General features: G+C 42.8%; 1 protein-coding gene across 1 annotated transcript; it reads right to left on the bottom strand.

Moving 5' to 3' along the window:
- Positions 1-13,837: 13,837 nt before the first annotated feature.
- calm2b (calmodulin 2b, (phosphorylase kinase, delta)) lies at positions 13,838-21,215 on the bottom strand. Its single transcript, XM_063216748.1, has 6 exons — positions 21,128-21,215; positions 19,588-19,618; positions 17,844-17,987; positions 17,546-17,652; positions 14,966-15,101; positions 13,838-14,553 (listed from the first exon to the last, which is right to left on the bottom strand). The coding sequence occupies exons 1-6, from the start codon at positions 21,128-21,130 to the stop codon at positions 14,525-14,527; spliced, it is 450 nt and encodes a 149-aa protein (XP_063072818.1). The 5' UTR covers positions 21,131-21,215; the 3' UTR covers positions 13,838-14,524.
- Between the last annotated feature and the right edge of the window lie 2,016 nt (positions 21,216-23,231).

Below are 23,231 nucleotides of genomic sequence, written 5' to 3'. Positions count from 1 at the left end.
GATCGTCAAGCATTTGTAGATGATCATGTCAACATGGACAACAGTACATTGTGACAAAACAAAATCCAAAAAAAGGGATTTTCAGATTTTTTTGTCCTGTAGGGCAAAGGGGCAGGTGCTTTAGCACCACCTCGTCCTTATGCTGTTGTGTGTCCATATGCCTGTTGTTGTGTCTGTTTGTGTACACCACTTTTCCTCAGTATCCATACAATTTCTTCAGCTGATTATCCTTGTTTACCCCATACTCCCCACCCTGTAGATCACTGTGGCCTGCTGTGTGTGATCTGATTACCGGAGATAATGTGAGAAAGGAGGAAGTCGTGAAAGTGACATGAAGTGGCCACACGGGGGGCACAGCTGAACAGCCCAGTCTCAACACTCATGCCTTGCTGAGTTACTTGTGGAGATGGACTTCCCACATAGTCATGATAACATAGGGTCATGGCCACCTTTTATTAAGCAGACAGGACAGTGAGAGAGAAAGGAAATGAGTGTGTGCATTTGTGTGTGTGTGTGTGTGGTTGTGCGGGGGTGGGGGGTGGGGGGGGTGGGGGTTCAGCAAAGGACCCTGGGTTGTAATTGAGTAGCTCATTCAGCTACCGAACCCCAAAGATTTCATATTTGTATAGGCTACTGAATTGTATTTTATTCATTTCCTTTATTGTTATTTGTTGATGAGGATTTATGTGATCTGTTGATGATGATATGATCTTGATTTGACTTGATTCTATGTGAATTCAACTCAACAGAACAATGAGATCGCCAGGTCTGGTTGTGTGAAGTCAATTCTCTCATCTGAATGCAATCACTTGAAATGGAAAGGCTGATTGCAAGGCGGGGTGTGGTGTGGCACATGTTTATGTGCATGTCTGCATGTGTAGCTGTGTGTGTTTGAAAGGAAGGGAGAGACATAAGTAGCTATATATGGCATACATGGTGGGTGTAGCAGATATACAGTACACTACGTGCATACATGTGTATGCGTGTGTAAGGCATACCAGTGATGTGAACTGAATATAGTATACAGTGTGTTTGCAAGCATTATCCCGGCACCAGACTGAAACGCTGGATAAAATGATGGGGTGATGCAGTAGGATGGCTATATGACTCAGCACAAGAGTTGGGAAGGCTTGTAGTATTTTTGGACAGTCTTACACAACTCTTTCACTTCCGCTTCTGCCTGCCTTCCTCTCCCATCTTGAAGGAACATGAGGTCCTCCGCAGGGCCGTAACCTGACATTTTCAAATACAGAGGTCAAATACTGCGTGCTGTACTGCATACTGTACATTTAGAATGCTTCAAACACTTCAGTCAAACTTGTTTGTTTTCATTAATCACATTCCTTGAGGATAAATGGGGGTGGCATATACAGACTGAATTTATCATTGTTTGTCATATATCGATTTTCATCCATTTCATACATTTTTCATTACTGAAAAAAATACAGAGGACATGACCTCTGTGTCCTCAATGGTAGTTACGGTCATGGTCCTCCGAGTCTCTGGGTTCATCTGAGGCACACTTATAGCGGTGGGCAAGGAAAGGCTGTGACAAAATGTCAAACCTCTTGCAGTTCAAGATTTTCTTGGATGTGTTGCATGGTTGTCAGATAGGTTCCATGCAAACGTATTGTCATCATTCATGCTTATTTTATCATGTTAAAATGCACCGGGTAATATCTAAACCGACAGCATACAATACCGAGTCCAAGTTTCACACCAGCCCAGTCAGACATGCTCCTGCAGAGAGATCTGAAATCCAATGGCTCACATTGTTTACAAACACACACACTACTGTATAGCAGTGACTGAGGAGTTCAGCAGTAGCCTATACTTACTGTAGCTACTGAAGTTGAATCAGCAGAAGGAGGTGGTCCGCCCTTTAGCACGCTGTCCTTCAAACAGCTGCCTAGAAAAGTGGGAGTGTGGGCAAAAAGTGAGAGTGGGAATTGGATGTAACACAGTCCACATTCCAATTTTGAACACCATGACTGGGTGTAGAAAAATAGGCCTTATGATAATATACGCAACAGTTAATTAAAGGTGTAGAGTATGCATCCATCTGGGTTTACTGTAAATGTTTTCAATTTGAATGCCCTTCTCATCTTTACAGATTGCAATGACCTTGTTGCTGAAATAAGCTTCAAACTTAATCCAGGGACAGGAATTTGGGCCTGAATTTGTCTCCTTTACCTCACTGCCCTCTAGAGTAGAGTGCTTTTTAGAGAGTAGAGTGCTCTATGCTGTATTTTGAAGACTAGGGGAGTTCACCAATGGCTCTATCTGAAGGAGTGCTGCCTGCTAATCGCATGTATTACAGAGGAAGAGAATTGGAGAGAAAATGTTGTATACAAACTTACAAAGGAGCGGGAGTTGGTGTGATCTATACAGTGGGTAACATTATATTAAAGGTAAGATGATCTCCTTTCACCCATTCATCATCTGATACACTTGAGCATGTCTAACAATCTACACTCACCTACAATCTACACTTGACCCAGGCTCTGGGTTCCACTAATCCCAACAGCCGCAGCGGAGCAGGGGGGAAGTCCTGTGGCATCACAGCTGGTAAGTGTATTTTAGCAAAGGCATCCAACACTTCCTGTAAGCCCTATAGTGACCGCCCAGAGCAAGCCAACATGGGAGGGCGCGAGCAGAGATTTTGATAGGAAGGGGAGATAGGACAGCCATGTAATCGTACATAGAAATTAACGGTGAAGATTCGTAATGCAAATATGGCGTCTACCCGCACATCTCCCGCCTTTCTGGTAACAAGAGCCAATGTGCCTGCTGAGCTGCGGTGCCAGTGATCCAATCATCTGGCTGCATCGGCGCACGCGAAATGATGCGCATGCTCAGTTGTGAAAAGCCGTTGCTCTCGTGCCATTACGGAACTACTGCGCCTGCGCTCTGTCAAAAAAAAACGTGAGAAAAGTGGCTTAAAAAGCTTTGTTTTGACTCGTATACCACAACCAAGCAGTCTAGATTGATCAGTTTTTCACGGTGGTTTCAACCATATGGTTTTCACAACCGCTGGGTTCTTCCCCGTCCTATACTCAGTTTCCCCATTCATTTTTCCCATTGACTCTCAGATCTGGTCTACTTAATCGCGAAATAGCACTCCGAAGGCGTCACCAAGATGGCCGCCATATGTCCCGTCTCAATCTAAGCTGTCTCTAGCGCGAGGCACGAGGTGTGTGTGTGTGTGTGTGTGTGCATGTGCGGGGTGTATATTGATTTCTATCCTTGCACAATTTCTAATGACAAATCACCTGCCAATTAACTGATCAACTGAGATTCAAGATGTACGTAATTCATAACTGCCTCACCAAACATGACCTAGATAAGTTTAACGTACGCACGCACGCACGCACGCACACACACAGACACACGTCTTCTATCCATATAAAAATAAGGTTGTGTTTGATGGTTCATCGATGATGTACTGTATGGTAGAGCTTCTTCTGTGTACTGTAGGCTGTGTGGCAACAGTACCATAAACCACTGCAACCTCACAAAGCTATGCATGTTATAGTAGTTTGTACAGTACATACATAGTATGTCAAGACGTCTTTTGATGGTTATTTTGCAGTGGACCTTAACTCCTGAGCTTCAATAAATACCCACCTCATTTGATAAATGAAGACATTAATTTCTTGGACAATGTAAGCCCATGAGAGGAAGCCATGCTGGATAACATACAGTAGCCTATTCCCCCATCTCTTTAGTGGAAGCTCCTCTGTGGCTTGTCATCGTGTCATTTGACCATCTCCCATTCTCATTCTTCGTCTCGTCTGCTCAAATTTTAATGGGAGATGGCGATTGCCGTGGAGACACAGCCGCTGTAAAATGATGGCCGGCCGCCCTCCGTAACCAGAGAGGAGAAGCTGCATTATTGAAGAGGAAGTACCAGAGGAGGAGATGAGAGCAGCGCTGCACAACACCTGAGGGATACCACCCCCCTCCCCCACCCCACCACCTATCTATGAATACAGTGTTTACAGAATTTACATTTCTAATATAGGCAGGCTGAGGGGACGTTTAGTTCAAACCTAAGGATCTTTAGTTCAATTTTAAGGATGTTTCGTAGGCTTTTGCGGTAGACGGAACGTCCTCGACGAAAGATCCCCTGCCTTATACGAATGGTCCAACGTTTTGTTCGAATGGTCCCCTCTCAAGAATCCATTCGACGAAAAGACCTGTACCCAATACAGTGAGAGTAAGAGGGTACCAGATCTTCATCAGTACCTCTGAATCCGCTGCATAGCGAAGTTATTATCCTTTCTTTGACAGATCTTTTTCATGTAACAACACACACTTGCACTGTGTAGCCTATACCAAAACACTTTTACCCTTTTTTTAACCAATTTTACACGTGCATTGATACAGTACACAAGTCGGAACTGTACTCAAGTTAGAACTCTGACAGCTAAATAAAACGCAAACTTGTTGATTTGTAATTATTGCATTGCTTGCCTCTCAAGCATGGACTGTCATTAGGCCTACTATTATTTTCACTTTTTTTTTTGCATTATTAGAAACAAGGTGTGTTGTAACTTCTATCTTATTAGAAATAGTAAGCATATTGTTCTCAAGCTGCTGTACAGTATCAGTAGTGTTTGTCACTGATTGTTGGTCAGATATATTATCTGCTGTAGAATATGAGGTTGAACTTTTGCATCTGAATGCTCTATTACGATATTTGTAAGCAGCATACCCTAAATGTGAGTATTATGTCTCAACTTTGTCTACATGTTTTAATAGTGTAATGATAGCCCATGTATTTATTTAATGCTGCAAGAATTCCTTTAATCAAGTCCTTCTGCACAGTGATGGTGTCAGTCAGTCTAAATGGCACTGCAAGTCATTCTGTTATATGTACAGTATGTACCAAATACATCTACTCTACTCTGTTTAACTGCACTGGCCCTGGGGCAGAGAGAGAGAGAGAGAGAGAGAGAGAGAGAGAGAGAGAGAGAGAGAGAGAGAGAGAGAGAGAGAGAGAGAGAGAGAGAGAGAGAGAGAGAGAGAGAGAGAGAGAGAGAGAGAGAGGCAGTGATTGCAGGAGATAGATACTCCCTTGGCCACTATCATCAGTCATATGGGGTGGAACACTTTGGTAACAGCACTCCTGTGCAGCACTGTCCACCCACAAACAAATGTCTCAAAAGCATGAATATGACTTTAGAGAGAAAGAACAAAAATGAATTAGCTATGTGCGGCATTCATGAGTATTTCAAAACAACTACCGAGTTTAATGATGCCGAGGAGTGGAAAAAGTAGTTAGAAAGAAATAACATGCAGAGGGAGGTCAAGCAAGCTCTTGCAGACGGTCCCTGTTTTAGTGAGAGGGTTTATGTAATGGGGAGGATAAAAATAACTCCCGATTTCTTCTGCACACATGTCCCACGCTGCAACAGCTCAGCCCAGCTCCGGCAATGGAGAATGGTGCTCGGAGAGAGAGGGGGGAGCTGGATTATTGTAGATGATATGACTGACTACCATATGCAGGGACATCTCCACATTCCTTGAGACTCACAGAGAGCTGGTTCATCCTCTGTAGTCCTTATGCAGTCAATTCATTTGACTTCAGCCCCGCGCTCAATTACATGGTGAACACATCCCTTCCCGAAAGTGCATCATACAGCAAGTGAAACAACACAGGTCATTTGAAACATCTTCCTGCCCTGTAGGTATGTGGCTATAACATCTCCCTTTACCCAACCCCCCACATGAGAGAGAGAGAGAGAGGGGGGGGGGGGGGTCATATTATGTTCGTTTTTACAAATGGTGAATATCAATGAGCACACACAGTGCTGATTTGAGGCTTCGCAGCGTAGTGTGGCAGGGTGTGTGTGTAAGTAGTGGTGTGATTGGGTGAAGCTGATATACAACATGCCAAAACTCAAATCTGAACAGTATAGCTGCCACCACCACAGGTGAATTCTCCAGTGTTATTTGATTAATAGATGAGAGTTTTAATATTCAACATGCTCCTGCTCCTCTCATCATTTGCAAGTGTTCCATGCCTTTTGGACTAGAAGACAGTAACAACAGGGGGTGGCTTGTCACCCTACATCAGTGGTTCCCAATATTTTTTGGCCCGGGACCTCATTTTGGCATCTCAAATTTCTGGGGCACGCATTTTGTTTTTCTTTTGAGAAAAACAATAAACACAACAAGGTAACTTATATGCCATTAAACTTCTAAATCAGTAACCCATTTAAGCCTGACACCTGCAAAAAAAACCCTGCTGAATGCCTAAGCCCTCAGCCTATAAAAACCTACAATACACAGCATCAGGCTTAGATGGGTTAAAGAACAAGATTGTATGTATGTTTCAGTCAGAATATGAACTAGTTACTCTGTTATAGTAATATTTATCAGTATTCTTTTTTCACATCGACATTTCAGGCGACTCCTATTTGAATTCCAGGCGACCCCCACATGGGGTCCCGACCCCCAGGTTGCCTTGCATTAATATTGTGGAGTTTCCTGGAGCAGTGGGGGTGGTGAGCTACCTCTCTTTAAGGTCAAAGAGATTGCAAGAGATTGCACTTTCATTAACAGCACTCGGCTCTCTTTGCAGCTCATCACACATGCATCTCAATACGCATTACGCATTACACACACACACACACGCACACACACATGCACACGCACGCACGCACACACACACAGAGAGTTGATGACAGAATACAGTGCTTCCTGTCTAGCATTCTAATCCAATCTGGGAGCATATGTCAGAGATTAGATAGAAGCATATATCTGATGGCCTGTACTTAACTCCATTCCATCAGATCAGACAGATTACCTCACGTCTACCAAACCACACAGATAACCTTTAAGTCTACCACACCAACATCTACTATCACTCAAAGAGGTTGCACTCAACCAATACTATGTAAACATAAAATGATAAATGGTGAACTCCACACGACAATTTGGAAATGGTTACTGAGCAAACCCCACAGCCATAGCCTTTTTTTGTCTGGCTGGCTCTGCACCAACTGTAATCCTGTACTTGAATCAATTATAACATGTTTATACGTTTAAATCAGGTAATTATCTCGCTTCATACATATATGAGTGTGATATGACTATTAAGCTTGAGGACAATAATGTGCATCAATTCATGAACAGACAGTATTATTGTGATCCCCTAACATGCAATGTCACAAATGCATGACAACACACATTGACATATAAGGACACTGCTTCAGGAAAGCTCGCTCCTGCATGCAAAAATGTCCAGGCACTTAAGACCAGCAGAGAGTGGGACCGAGATCTGAGTAGGCTAAGTGCTGTAACAAGATCTATGGAGCCTCAATTAAAAAGGCTGCGATTGCAGAAATGGCCACGGTTCTCATGTAAGTATTATGTAATGGATGTTTTTTTTTCTGTTCCACTTCCTTTTTTCCATTTAACTTCATTTTGTCCCCTAGTGAACTCTGAAATTCCCACCAACTCCTGGCCTTGGTACTGCAAAATCCGGTGGCTCTGGAATGTGCTGCTTTCAGCCACAGTATTGAGAGAGTTACAGGCAAACGCGTGTGGGTGTCCTGGAAGACTGGAGATTGTGTTAGTATTGCAGTTTTCCCAACGTCACCCATGAGTGTGAAAACGCAAGATTCTAAAATATCTCAGCCTTTAGACTATAAGTTCAGACTCTACGATCTCCCTGGCAACAAGTCTGGAGCTGGAAGGCAGTCTAATCCTCCATTTTATTTCTCCCCACCACCCTCCATCACTGGGATTACCGATGATGCTGCCCTCATATAGAGAAGATTACAGCAATACCTCCGTCTCAAGAACACACAACAGTCTACTGTAGGCCTATGTATGTATGTGTCCACTGTTCACACATACTGTACATACAGTACACCCACACACCCAGACACAGACAGAGTTTGATGTGCTAAACCAAATAGCAAAAACAGTCACATTTTCTGTATAGCTCATACTGTACAATAAGAAAACTAAAACCTTGACTTGGAAACTTTGATAAGCTATTGAGTCATTATCAGGTATGATTTTGTAATTCGGAATAGTCATAAAAATTAAGTGGGATCAAAACAAGGGCTACTACACAACATGACATGAAAACACTACAAACAAAAATACTCAAAATGTTCAAAATTACACATAAGCATAACCATTGTTGGCATAGCCATTTGTGAATGAACAAAAGGGGAGAATTACAACAGATTTCATGTGGGAACTGAAGTAACCAGGGAGAACTGAGGGAGGAGGAACACACAGGGTTAAATATGTCCCTTAGCTTTATGGCTGTAATGTTGTTAGGGTTGTGAAATGATTCCTGACCATGACAGTCATTTCAGACTTTACTCTGTAGTTTCCGGGGGTGCGGGTGGCAGATACCAAGCTGAATGGTATTGATTATTACGGTATGGATTACACTGAAAATTGTGCTGCTGATTGCACTCTGTATGCATCCCATCTACTGATCCTTAATTTACTGGTAAGAAAATAATATTCTAGAAGATGCAACGTAAAATATATACGTTGACAGGGTTTTGGGAGATGCTTGAAACCACAACAACTATGTTTGTGCCGTTTCAAATTACATTGTTTCCTTCATACTGACTCACATCTTCCTCGTGTGTCCAATTAGCGCAACACCGGCAGTAAAATTGCACAATTTCCAGATAACAGGGTAAAGGGTTAAGCTACATTCTATGAGGTCAAGTGATATTGGGTATTGGTTGCCTAGGTGACTGTCTGGCAATACAAATGTGTTTTTTTTTTCAGAGAGTGTGATTACATCTAGCATGGGAATTCCCATGCTGCCTTGCTCTCTCTGTAAGATGACTAGATTACGTCACTCTACAAAAGGAACATTGAACTAAGAAATCACATGCCATCGGTTGCTCATGATTTTTTTTTCCAAAAGTAAAGTCCCTGAGGCCTGTTTGCCTTGGGAGCCATGCACCAGGGCCGCTGCTATGGTTTTTGGAGGCCCTACGCATAACTGGTCAGGAGTGCCCCCTCATAACTAAAATAATCAATAATACTAATCTAATTCATATATGTAATTAATAAATATATGTTTTGAAATGTAATTTTCATGACATTTTTTAAGTGGCCCCAATTTTGTGGGCAAAGTGGTTGGTGCCCTAAGCACTCTGCATACTCTGCTTATGTCTAGCGACGGCCCTGCCACGCACCCAGTCAGCTACTCCAGATCAGCAGCAGTTGACCCAGGTTGGGAGTTCAGCGTGGCTGTGCCCCTGGCTGCAGTTCTCACGCTGCCTGAGCTTCTGTCTCAGCTGGCTTCTCAGCCCCTGTCATGTCATCCTCATTCCTGGAGAGAGAGAGAGAAAGAACAAACGAAAGAGAGCTCTCTCTCTCTCTCTGTGAGCCAGTGAGTCCGAAACAACCGCTCTCCCTACAGACTTCCCAATCCCCAAAGGTGACATTCCAGTGTCACATCACGAATCTGCCCTACCCCTCCTTCCCAAACCTCATGTGTCCCCTCCCAACTCAACGTAACATCTTGTGTCTTGTTCAGAACAGCTCTTTTGTTTCACCATCCCACCCGTGTTTCCCTGCGGCAATGAACTTTGCAATGTTTCTAATTGCTGTCTACTATTTTCAGCTGGGTCTGCCCATCCCACTCCCGCCCCCACATTCGCGTTCTCTTGCCACCTTTGCTGTGGCTGGCATAAATAGCACACTCTGCCTCTCTTTCGCTCGCTCTCTCCTCTCTCTCCTACACATACACGCACGCACGCGCACGCACACGCCCACACACTCACTTTCTGGAAAATGAAATGAGCAAACGGTAACAAGGCAGATCATTCTGCTCTCCAGACCAGCGCCAGCCTACTCATGGCCAGTGAGCTAGAAGGCTGATAAAGAAAGCCACTGTTCCTCTGGAAGAGCTCTGGCTCTGTTTAGAGAGCAGCTAGAACAGGCCCACGCCATTACCAAAACAGAGAAGAAGCCATGGGCTGAATCTCAAATGGTGCACTTGTGCACTTTAGTGTTCATGTTTCAGTGCGCATGTCGTATTAGTTACGCACTGAAACATAGTGCCCGAAGTGCACAAGTGCACCATTTGAGATCCAGCCACTGTGTTGTGGGCTGAGTCACAGGGTCACACAGCAGGCATTAGAGATTACCAACGTGACGTCATTACCCCAACAAAATTTACTTTTAGGTCTGTTTTTTCTTGTTTAAACGACAAGGATTGGCAGACCAAGGCCACTCTCTAACAAGCGCTAGAATTTGATTTGCCAAAGATTGGGGCAATAGGCGTTTCCGACCCATTTGTCACGTGTCTTGGCAATCTCTATACTCAATCAATTTGACTCCACCAATGTGTTTCATTCAGACCAAGATGCCAGAGTAGTGGCCATGCAGCCATTCTTAAACCAGCTATTTGCTTTAGGCACGTAGTGGAGGTAAAGCCACTTTAACTTAAAGCCAGCTTAACTTTTCAACCCACTAATGCTCTCAACCCTTGACCTGATCAAGGCCTATCAAATAACTAGACAAGCTGTCAGGGGCGCTGCCAGAAATTTTGGGCCCAGGAAAAGATTCAAATTTTGGGCTCCCTTTGTCAGTGCTGTCAGTGCTTGGGCCCTTAGAATCTGTAACCCCCCCCCGGCGGCACCCATGCAAGCTGTGTGCATTAGTGCAAACATACCCTTCCTCACGCACTCCTGCCAGAGAGACTGGATAAGACTAGATATTATAGGCCTACTCCTAGAATCTCTACTGATATCTCTACTTGATATTGCAAAAGCAAGACTAGGTTCTGTGACAGACCGTATTACAGCTCTTCGGTGTGCATAGGTGTAGGCCCTACTTGTCCAATCTAGAGATAACCACAATAACTGTGCCCCTCATAGATGGAGCAAAGATATCACAGATTTCGAGAAAATAAACAAATAAGCAACACCCCTGCAAAAAAAGCCTTCAACAATAAATGATCCTCGTGTTTCTGCTCACGCTAATTTATGATGGCACAACAAAAGAAACAGCTGCTGCAAGCTTGCAACCGACCACAAACAGACGCATGCAAACACACACACGCACACGTCCCTCAGCAGTCTTTAATAACAACAGCCTCGGCCCGCGAGCCGCTCCCACTGGCATGTTCAGTGGGAACAAAGCCAGCACTTGGGTTGAGGGATAAAGAATAAAATAACAGGCCGGGTAGGAAAGGTCAAGCTGTGGGGGAAATACAGCAGGGGTTCTCAACCTTTGGGTCAGGACCCCATTTGGGGCCACCTGAAATGAATAAAAAGCACGGATACATTCTGAATAAATTATTACTAATTAACAATATAACACAACTACTTTATGTTCTGTTTAGAACACCACATACAGTCTTAAACTTTTAGAAATAGACTATCTATGGGTTTAATAGCTTGCGAGTTAGGTCATAAATCACTGTGGGAAGTAATAGGTCTTGTTCCCGGGCATCTAAACAATAAACAAGTTTGCAGTCACACCTTGTGCTATCCAGTGCCAAGGCCAAGCTGTGAGAGAATACAGGATAACATGGCTGGCAGGGCAGGCTGGCATAGTGAACAACACCACTCGTGGCTGTGCTGGCTGGGCTGGTGGTAGTGGTGGTGGTGGGATGGTTTCAAATCTCCAGTGTCCCTGTGGAGTTGCCATGCTTCTGTTACAGATGAAGAGCTGCAATCCTGTAAAACAGCCCAAACCAAAATCATCATAGCTCAGTGGAATATGTGCTGTTATGTGCAGTGGCAGTGCAGGGAGGTCCAAGGTCAAAGATTTTCTAGGTTCCCTTTCCACTATCTCTGGCTCCACACTCCACAAGTGCATAACTTTCTCAACCTTTAGTACAGGGCCACCAGCGATACAAGTTCTTTATTGCCAGTATTTTTGACAACAAAGAGGAAAATATTACTTCCAATAACAAGATAGAAGTATATCTACAGTATATCGGTTTAGTTTCGACTAATGATAAAAACACTGTTGTGTCAGATCTTTAAAAGATCATATTGGATTTACAAAAACATTTCATTTGAAGAGTTCTTACTTCATTGTCGATTGATCTACATAAAAGACAGAACAAAAACAAGAAACTAGCAAATGGATGTATACATATAAAAAAAACAGATGTGTGGATTGTTTTTGAAAGACAGTCATTCTTGATTTGAGAAACTGTTTTCTTCTGGGAAACTCCCATGATTTCATCATATTTCTGTGCGAGTGCTGTTTTGGGATCCATTTCTTCTCATAGCTGCCTGTAAAGTGGACTGGCCGGCCATATACTGGAAGGAGGCCTTTACGCCTTGAAATAGCCTGCACCTGTCACTCTACTTTCGGTCACATCAGTGCTACATTCCCAAACAGACAGGTTACTATGCCAAGCGCTAACATCCACAGATGATTGTTTATCAGCAGTTGGCCTCTTTACAAAGTCTGTATCAGTCAGGACAGAGGATGATGTAATGTAATTCATGTGAGAACTCGTGATGGGGGGGGACGGGGACCTTAACAGGGAAGAGGCAAGCGTTGCTTTGTTCTCTCAAGTGCTTGGGTTTAGCATCCAGCGAAGGCATCGCATAGGCACAATAAAGAGGAGCACTATTGTTAGCCTAGCTGGCGGTAATGTGTCAAATGTCTGGGGCCCAGCAGTCAAGTGGCCACCGTGCTTGGATGGCTGGTGCGTGTGTGTGTGTGTTAAAGACCATGCATGAGTGATGTTGTGTCAACAATTACCCAGGTGTCAAGGTCTACAATTTCTATTTCCTAGACAATTCTCATGATCACCCACCTCAACTGATAAGATGTTGAGAGGTAATGATCTTTTTAGTTTGTGGCAACTGCTTGAGGGAGAAATGGCATGGGGAAAAGCTTTTCAACTTCAGTAGCCTAAACAACATCTGACGCTTTGATAATCATGTAATGAATACTCCAGCCAACCCTCCCATGTGGACATCCACTAGAGCTCTTCTCTGACAGTAGGATCCTTCCGAGAGCACACTTGAAAAGGACTGGGATTCACGGTTGCTAGGATACGTGATGGGAGAACAATTTCTGCACGCCAGCAACTGCTCACAGGACTGACTGCCAGTTCTGGCTGCCAGAGTGATGATGGGGAGCATGCACTGTCCACAATCATCTTTCCCTTCATGTTCACCTTCAGCAGAGCGCCTGCTGGCTGTGGTGCACTTTTCCCTCTGCGTTTTATTAGCCCCATTTTATCATCTCGAAATCATTCCCTACCAGATTTTTGGCTCTGGCGTAACCCCCCCTATGCTGAAAGCACACAAAAAAAAACCACCCTTTTTATCCTCTCAAAATCCCCCCGTGCACACCCGCAGTCTCTGCAACTGCTCACAGGCCTATCAGCTCAGGCAGTTGCTCCACACCCATTTATGGGCATGCTTATGACCAAGGATGAATTACTACCACCAGCCACACACAGGCCGACGCCAACAGTCACTTCTTTGTCGACACACTGCCAAGACTTCATTAATTTACAACACTAAAGTGAAAAAGTTTGACGACAAACATCTCGCCAGAATCAACAGGGCAAGACAGCTTGAATATTAAAGCACTTGGCACCAGGGGGAAACAAAATCCTTTTTGCTTCAGTGTTTACATCCGCTATGGGCAGCCTGGAGTTCAATTTCTACAGGTTTTAAGAAATGCCAGCGTGGACAGGTAGTCAACTCACCTGTATTTAGTGTATGTGTGTGTATATAGAACAAGGTCATTTCAAACAGTGAAACTAATGAGTTGTGTTCACTGCATCATGATCCATCAATTTCATGGAATACCTCTACAAGGAGAGCTTCCTGTAACAAAGGCAAAGGACAACATCAGGTTGGGTTAATTGTCAATTTTATTGTAAAACAAATATACAACTTGGAATGGATTCTTTGAGGCATGGCAGAGCCACAAGCTGATAAAAAAGAAAAGAAAAAGGTGACTAGTTAAAACGCATTGTAAGATCCTGGAGAAACCAACAAGTACAAAGAGTGTAGTGTGCGGGTAACTTGGCCATAAGGATTTTTTAAAAAACAGTAATATTTTACTCATGAATGATCACAGCTGTGCAATGCCGAGGACATGTTTCCATGTCATATGCGTAGTCCATTGCCCATGCACAGGCTCCTCCAGACAGGGAGAAAGAAAAGGAAAAACAAAAAAAAACATGCCAACAGTCACAAGACACCAAACTTTCCCATCAGACGCAACCCTCTGACTACCATTACCCACACACACAAGTAGGTGGGGTGGGCAGCCCACTGGCCCCAAAGGTCGGTGAGTGCCAGTGGATCCAGACGCAGCAAAGAGCACATTAGTGAGTCTCTGATCTCTGATGAGAAGGCTGGGTGGGTGGATGGAGGAGGGGAGAGGAGGGCTCAAACCCTAGAGCAGTAAACATGCAGAGCCTTTGGACAGCTAAGATATGGGCCAGGGGATGAGACAAAAGTAAAACATTTTACAGATATTACAAACAAAGAAAAGGCAAGTAATATTTTTTTACAAGAAGTTCTGTACAAGGCCTTCATTTTGCAGTCATCATCTGTACAAACTCTGTATTGGGAGAAAGAGGGGAGAAAAAGGAAAGACCAGTTAGTGTGTTCAGTCCTGTTCTTCACATGACTTAAAGTTAGCTGCCAGCTGGTCTCATAGGACTAAAAGTTAACCGCTAGCTTGGAGGTAAAATTTGCACTGCCATACCCAGAGAACGGTCTAAAGTACAGGAGAACGGTAAAACCCTATTATTTAACTCAAGGGGAGGTGTAAAACAAGCTTATTTCCAAAAATGGGACAGTATCACTTTAAAGTCACAAGTCATTCTACTTCATCCTGTCCATCCCTTTGGCCTCCAGCCTCATGATGCAAAGCTTTTCAATTTATAATAAAGTTTTTAACTTTGTGATACGGCTATTGAATCAGGCAAAATAGCCCTCGATGTTCCAATGCAGCAACGTCACTCGTTTACCTTCATAGTTAACTTGGCCGTCTCCGTCAATGTCTGCTTCTCTGATCATCTCGTCCACCTCCTCGTCCGTCAGCTTCTCTCCCAGGTTGGTCATCACGTGACGCAGCTCTGCAGCGCTGATGTAGCCGTTGCCATCCTGCAGGACCGCGGACAGACAACACAGTTCAATCACCACTACACACACCAATTGCACACAAAAAAGCCTCTTATTTACACATATGCTGATATTGCAATACGTTACAATTACAATTACACCTCGCTCTCAAACACATTAAAACTCAGCTAACACGACTAAATTGTCTTCAAGGAGGAGGCATTAATGCTTGAGCACATCAACTCTGTACCAACAAACAAGACCCAACACTTCACTGCTACAGGGACTGTAATCAATACACCGTACTTACAATAAAAATCTGTATGTTGCTTTGGCTTAAAGCGTCGGCTAAGTGTTATAATTTATTATTATTATTATTATTGTGCCATTTAGAAGGTGTAATGCAGACAAAATCACCTCAAACTTACAAAGTCTGAAAAATAGAACACTCATTAATTTCAGTTTAGGGGCCACATAGTCAATTTCATCTCAAGTGGGACGGACCAGTGACACAAGTGCAAAATATAGAACATTTCTGTTTCATACTGGAATCAAATTGCTTATCAATCATCTTGAGGTGGATGACAGCCCCTATTGCTTTCTTGTCTTCGTCTTAGCCATGTGTATTTGTGTTGTTAAATTTGTGTGCAAACTAAAAGACATTCCTAGCAACTGTATATTATACTGTTGATTTGGCTATAATAAACTTGAACTCAAACTTTTGTAACAGCAGCATTGACTGTACATGGCGACCAAAAAAGAAATTGGTTCTCAACTATTAAAACCTGAAATCTCAGACAACAGCAGCAAATTTTGTAATGGGTTAAAAATACACTTCTTATTTTGACATTTAGTGTGTCCCCCACCCCCCCACTTTGACACCCCTGAACTAGAGTAATCATGTCCTAACCTATATGTATACATGCAGTAGATATACATGCAGCACTACAGAGCTCTATTTCAGAAAGGGCGTGCAGAATGACTTGCCTCCCTCAGGTCAGGGGTTTCCTAACTTTACCATGACAAGGTCCCCATATACTGATAGATTTCAGGCAAGGCCCCCCCTTACATGGGTCGTGCCACAAGGTTTTTTTTCCAGTGTGCCCCCTTTCACAACTATAGTCTAGGTCTGTGAGGCAATCCGCCATTAATAATAATAATAATAATAATAATAATAATAATAGTAGTAGTAGTAATGTTTATAGATACAATAGATTATGATGATGCTGTTCTCAACTAATGCAAATAAATTGTATCGTACCGTAGTCTTATTTTGGTTTATGCTAGTTATTCAGTTTATTAAATTATTTCCGTTTTGCTATACTTCCCGTCAACCCGTCACAGTCCCCCAGCCCCCCCTCGTGGCCCCCACCCCACCCCCATCTTGAAAACCACTGCATTAGGGTGCATCAAATACCCAAACTTCACACAATTCCACTAGTTATCTTTCCACTTCCTCAGGTTTGAAATTCCTTGTGCATGTCTTTTGCAGCCTTCCTTTAGCAATGTTATAGCATCTATGCAAACATTCTTTAGCCATGTTCTGGCAGTCAAGCACCCCATCCTTTAGCCATGCTCTGGTTAAGTGGAAAAAGGCACCAGAAACATTCTTCCAATTAATACTCTCCTTACTAGTTTTGATTACAACAGCCTCAAAAGATGTGTTAACTGATTTTCATTCAATGTAATTTAACATCTCAAGCCCATTGTTCCACCCTTTCATATCAAAATTGCTAACATTACAGAACAGAACAAAAAACATTTATGGGTTTCTGCAAAGTGTAACTTTTAAGTGCTGTGATTCATGCAGCCTAGCCTCCATCCATCTCTCCATACCAGGCAGTGATAGAGTAACATGCTGCATGTTTGTCTTCGGTTCTGAGCGTTTAGCGGATGGCCATCCTTTCAGTATGCTGCCCTGATCTTTGTCTGTCTCACTTTTTCAGCATTCCTATACAAGCAACTACTACAGTTGACTTAAAGGAACAGTCCACCTCTTTTCCAGAAATTGCTCGTAGTTAAGCACTGGTAAAATGTGAGAATACTTAGGATCAAGTCATATTAAGAGTAGCAATGGAAGTCTATGGAACCAAACAAAACATGAAACCTCTTTAAAATTGATGTAAAATTCACAAGAGCACAAAAAGACCATTTAATTCCATTCAGTTGTTGCTTGATGCCAATGGTTCTATCCACTTCCAGTGATTATACTAAGCTATGTTAATACGTCTAATACTAATAAATCTAAGTAATGAACACACTGAAGAAAATTATACGCACATTCATGTTTAATTCTTGGAAATACTGCAAATATGTAAAAATAAAAAAGGGTGGACTACTGTTCTTTTAAGTACACACTTAAATAAAACCACAACAGGTTGAACCATTATGCATGGCTGAAACTAGAGAGGAACACTGATGATCCCACCAACTGGATTCATTCAACCGTGATCCAAGGTAGTTCATATCCCGTCAGGAAAACTCACCTTGTCAAATACGCGGAAAGCTTCCCTGATCTCCTCTTCACTGTCTGTGTCCTTCATCTTTCTTGCCATCATGGTGAGAAATTCAGGAAAGTCTATTGTTCCGTTTCCTAAGGATAGAGAGAGTAGAAACTGAGCATGAAGACATGCACATCTGTGATGCCATGTTCACATTCACTCCCATCTTTCCTTAAAAACAGCAATAATGATAATAAAGCTGTATTGTAAGGCATTAGTGCTGCCACAAGAGCTAGAAAACCCACCCTGCAGGTAGAACTCTGCAGTGTCTGGTACTACTCACCATCCGCATCGACCTCGTTGATCATGTCCTGTAGCTCAGCCTCCGTTGGGTTCTGACCTAGTGAACGCATGACCGTCCCAAGTTCTTTGGTGGTGATGGTGCCGTCGCCATCTTTGTCGAATAGCGAGAACGCCTCTTTGAATTCTGTGAAGAGAGAACATATGAAGCACATCAGTGAGGGGCGCACGCACGCACACACGCGCAGCCTAACATCAGGACATCATGGTCTGACTGAAAAACAACCAATCTATGAACAATTACTACTGTGAAGACAAGCCACACCTCACTCAACCAGTTAGGACATAGTGTAAAAAAAATACTTGTGTTTCATCAAAACTAGCCAGGCCGTGCCCTCCTTGTGACGCAACACCTTCAGCATTGCTTCTACACCGCATTCCACACTATTATGCAAATGACAATTTCCCAAATAATCAATATAAATGACAGTCGTCATAATTTTAAAGTCATCAGCCATTGGAGTACAATTAAAACGTTTTTGAATGAACCTTCCAATGATAACAGTATTTTTTGAAATAATAAAAAACTTAAAATGCCCAACATGCTCTGTTCCAAATTATTACGCAAAACAGCTGTGGTGTTTTAATCCAAATTTCTATCTTTCCCATTTACATCAATACAGTTGGCATTTGATACCTTCTAAATTACATTTCAATGTTCAAAACTTGGTTATAAGCTGTAACTGGAATGCTGCATTTAACATTGAAGTCAATGGCAGGGCATTGCATGGGAGTTATGGAAGACCAGATATCCTTGATGTTTTGCTCTCAGCTGTTTTTGTTTGGTCTGGTGACCCACACTTCAATATACCTGTAGATTTCCATGCCACGTTCAGGTGCTTTGGTGGTATCGACATTCTAACTCGCCAGACATAAAACCCCATTGAAAATGAATGGGATGTTATGTCTGGTGAGTTAGAATGAAAAATATCAGTTGCGTAATAAATGTGGAATGCGGTGTAGTCAGGCCAAGAGCAATACAATGCAGTTTCTGAGCTCCCGAAAAATCAGGAATTCCTCCCACTTTGTTGGGAAGCATACAACCATTAGCAAACCAAGGGAGGCTGGTCAACCATGCCGTTGAGGAAATGTTAACCGTTTTGCTCTTGGTCAGACCAAGTCTTGATCGAGATTTGAAAGTCGATGATGATCAGGCTACATCAAAACATCCCAGCAGTGTTTGAAGCACAACACCACAGTAATCAGTCATAACATCCATGCTTGTTAAATAATTCTTTTGAAAGAGCTGCTCATCTCAGCAGAGCATAGTACAACATGGGTCAATCTCCAGCATAGCCAAAGCACAGAGCAGAACCGGACATTACCCATATAAGCACAACATGCAGACTTTAAGGTCAGGTACACAGCTGCCATAGCCATCACACAGCCAGTCTACACGATAGGATCGGTCACTGAAGTGAACCACGTGTTAGGCCAATAAATGCAAACCAAAGACAAGCATGATATGAAAGTAAGGCAACGCCCATAATCCTGCTAGGCAGACACTGGTGGAACTTGAACTTCTGGCCCTGATAAAAAATGTTAGGAAAACCATTCTAAGCCCAGGTAATACAAATACCCAGTATAGATGTAAATCCTGGAACTACACTAAAACACAAACATAATCACAAGCAGGGACAAATATCCAAACACAAATCCGAAATGGTAGGTTCAACCCAAAATCAATACAGGCAAAAATGGCCACGAAAGGTGAAGGGAGCACTTACCAGCGATCTGTTCCTCTGTGAGTTGATCAGCCTAACGGGAAATAAAGACTACATGATTACCATGTTGACAACCCCTCAACAGCAACAGCAGAAAATGAAATGGCGCATTTCTGTTGAAACGGTCGTTGCCAATTATGCCAGCGACCCCAAGTGCAAGTTAGGAGCAACAGGCTAGTAGTGCTAGTCATTTGACAGCACCGAACTGACACTGCGTCGTCTTGAGCGGCAGCATCAGGCTGCAGATTTACACATTAGCAACAGACAGGTCTAAGGATAGATTACCCGTCGTCATCTAAAGACAGACAGGTCTACTTTAACGCACCAGGTACGCCACTTCAGCGTACCGACCATATTTAGGTCACTTCCCTGCTAATATTAATATACTCAAGTCAAACAATAACTGTTGTGGACTGGCCGAACAGTCACCACCAGGGCATCATCAACTATCTGAGCGGCCTGCTACCGGGTGCAGCAACACGTCCCACCATACTAGCTACCACCAGTTTGGCATAATTGGCATAACATCAGCTATATTCCTCCTCGCATTAACAGTTCGATAACCACGTTCTTCGATGACAGTTTAGCGTGGAAATAGTAACACTTCACATCAACTTAGCTGGTAAACGGCTAAAGGCAATGTCAAATTTTTAGAAGTGCTGCATGATGACGCTTGCTAGCAAGCAAACCCAGCTGCGGCTACGTACTTATGTAGCATAGCAAAACATTAGCTGGTGGTGGGTACATTTGACTAGCACTACGCTAACCACTACATAAAATGAAACGAAAACGAGCCAGCCTTCTCCATACTTTTTCAAAGCAACGCTGTCCAACTTGCTACTTTAATACAGTGCATAATGTGATTTGCTGGTCAGTTGCATTTCCCCAGTAGGTATTAGTTCTTAGCACGTCTGGGCTGGTAACTAGCAAGCTAACTGGTCTTGCGGGGTAACCTATGTTGCTCATATTCGTTGGCTATTATAGAGCTACCTCGTGTAGCACCCCTAGCGTATTAGTACTAATAGCTACTGTACTACCATTTCATTCATTCCAGCTGTTATAACATGTACATGGCGAAGAAGACAATCACAATTCAGCATGAACTTAGTTGTTACTCGGCTCCAGTAGCAATTTCCTGAATCCTGAATTTCATGAATTCTCATGGTTTTACTTATGGATTAGCTATTATAGAGACATCCCATAAAGCATACGAGGAGCGACTATTGCTTACTGACTCATAACTAAAAGCAGTGTAAACCTTCTCCAACTCACATAACCACCGTCTGTAAAGTCAAAAGACAAACGAGTTCCGGAAGTGTAAAATGCAGTAAACGTATATTTTTCTCAGTTAATAACACCCAGGTCTAAATCAACAGCACTTGTCCCGCCATTTCCCGGTTCAATAACAATTGCGCCGACTGGAAAAGGTACATACGGTCTCATAAAGTTTGCACAACGTCTGCAATTTTATACATGCACACTGTATAGATCATTTGATACTGAGTCGGTAGTTCCGATAACAATTTATATTTTCCAGACTCACCATTTTGAAAAGGATCGGGGCTCAACACTCTGCCAGACACACAAATATATGACAGTCGGCACGTTCAGACCCGCCTTGACGGTTGTACATAAACACCTCCCATAAACTAATGTCAATCCGCTCGATCTGTGTCAAATTTTATGCTACTTGCAAACAACGTTATTTGCCATTATTTACAAATTAATTATCTATACGTGTTTATTTTGAGTGTGGTGTGAACACGGCGAAAGAATCGGGTCCATATCAGTATTTATATTACTAAATACATAAAGGACTATTTGACAGCGTAAGGTTATGTTTAGCAGTTTGGCTGTGTGGTCGCCTCTGATTGGTGCGTTCGTACCCGCAATGCGTCACTCCTTTTGTCATGCACCGGAGCCCCCAACCACTCACAGGCAAGCTGAAGCCAGTCATCTAGTAGGCCTAAACTGGTTGAGATTATGCTTTTCTTCATCAAATCGAATGAAAACATTGCAAGATATAGGGCCTATGTGAGGGGCCTATGTGTTGATGCTAGTAGATGGTTAATAAATCCATATTGTAATTTTAAGATGGAGGTTTGGCTTCAGGATGTTCTGAAATGGCCTGATTATAATGACTGCATCTTCCACATCACTATTTTGGACTGTGCCTTTTTCAACACCAATTCATTTTTAAATGATATCCTATTTATTTATTTATTTATTTATTTGTTTGTTTATCTTAATTTAATTTACACAGATACCAACTAGCAGTTGGTAGAGCGTTATAACAAGCCTTTAAAGTGGTAGAGCATTAACAAACCTTCCTCTCAGGTACAATGGCACTGAGGTATCACCCTAGAGCCTAGACCTTTGACCCTTGCCTATTCCTCCATGCCGAAGTGTTGCTGTGATTAATTAGGAGGTCGCGAGGTCAAGGTCTGAATTATTCTGGTGCCGTAGACCCAGACGGGAGTATGGTTTAGGGGGCTGAGTGTAATAGATGACAACTAGCAGAGTTTATCAGTAGAATGTTAGAACGTCTTCCCCCCAAAGCCTCATAGAGATGTGGTGGTGTTGAGCTATTGGCCTAGCCCTAGACCTTTAGCTCATTGGTTTTTCAGTTCCCATGCAGAAGGGTTGCTATGACTGGAAGGTCATGGGTTTGTTGCCTGGCTCTCGCCTGACCTGTAGTTCCGCAGCTTCGTAAGCTCCACTACTAGGTCTGAGACTGTAACAGGATTCCATTTCTCCAGTCAAAAAATAATCACTGCATTTATTGCTTCATTATCAACAAATTCCTTCAAAAAAAAAATCTGTTGATCTCTAAAGCGTGACTCCTCACCGCAAGCTGCCATTGATATTAAAGGGACACTGTGCAGGAAATAGTCAAAAAAGGTACTGCATATGCTGCTCATTGAAACTGTATCACATATTGCCAAATTTGACCTTTTCATGAAAGTTTTCTAAGTAATAAACTAATGTTTTTTAGTATGGCCCAAGTAAAGTCATTTTTGCAGCTAAAAATGGCTATTTCTGGAAATTCAAAATGGCGGACCATGGAGAAGATCCCCCTTTTCATGTATGAAAAGTGCAATTTTTCCAGTCATAATGAATACTTAGAATTTGATGGTGGTGGTAAATATTCATGAAAGAGATAATATTAGTGAATGGGTAGCATGAATTCTGGAAATAAACAACTAAAAATCTCACACAGTGTCCCTTTAAAGGCCAACTTCCGATAAAACTCAGTTTTACTCACTCCTTTCGAAGATCGGACGGTCACCCCAAGTTAAACTCACTTGCAAGGCTCTCATAGCGGTGCGTCAACTCTCCTGGCTGTGTTTCCCGGTGTTTCCCAATTTACATCAATAATGCAGAGAAACGAGCGAATCACGAAAGCCTTTCTGTGTTTCGTCACGTCGAAAGAAGGCGTTGCCCACAAAGGTTTATATCGACCCATTTATCTAAAAACATGTCGAGTAATTTTTTTCTGCTTGTTTTCAAAACAAGCAACGTCTGGTGGTCCGAAACATATCTTAGCTTAGCTATCAGCTGGTTGCTACTCTCAGGTACACACACAGCACAAAGCCTCATACATAAAGCCTGCTCACTCCGGTTGCTCCGTGCCTACAGCTCGCCTA

This window comes from Engraulis encrasicolus, chromosome 15 (assembly GCF_034702125.1).
Source record: "Engraulis encrasicolus isolate BLACKSEA-1 chromosome 15, IST_EnEncr_1.0, whole genome shotgun sequence".
Taxonomy (NCBI): domain Eukaryota; kingdom Metazoa; phylum Chordata; class Actinopteri; order Clupeiformes; family Engraulidae; genus Engraulis; species Engraulis encrasicolus.
Note: the sequence above shows the minus strand (reverse complement) of the source record. Positions and strands in the feature narration are given on the sequence as shown.

What these genes read in the sequence shown, in the direction of transcription:
- calm2b (XM_063216748.1), bottom strand. An exon ending in CACAGAGGAACAGATCGCTG is followed by an intron (nt 17,988 to 19,587) that starts GTAAGTGCTCCC and finishes CTCTCTTCACAG; the next exon opens with AATTCAAAGAGGCGTTCTCG. An exon ending in CAACGAGGTCGATGCGGATG is followed by an intron (nt 17,653 to 17,843) that starts GTGAGTAGTACC and finishes CTCTATCCTTAG; the next exon opens with GAAACGGAACAATAGACTTT.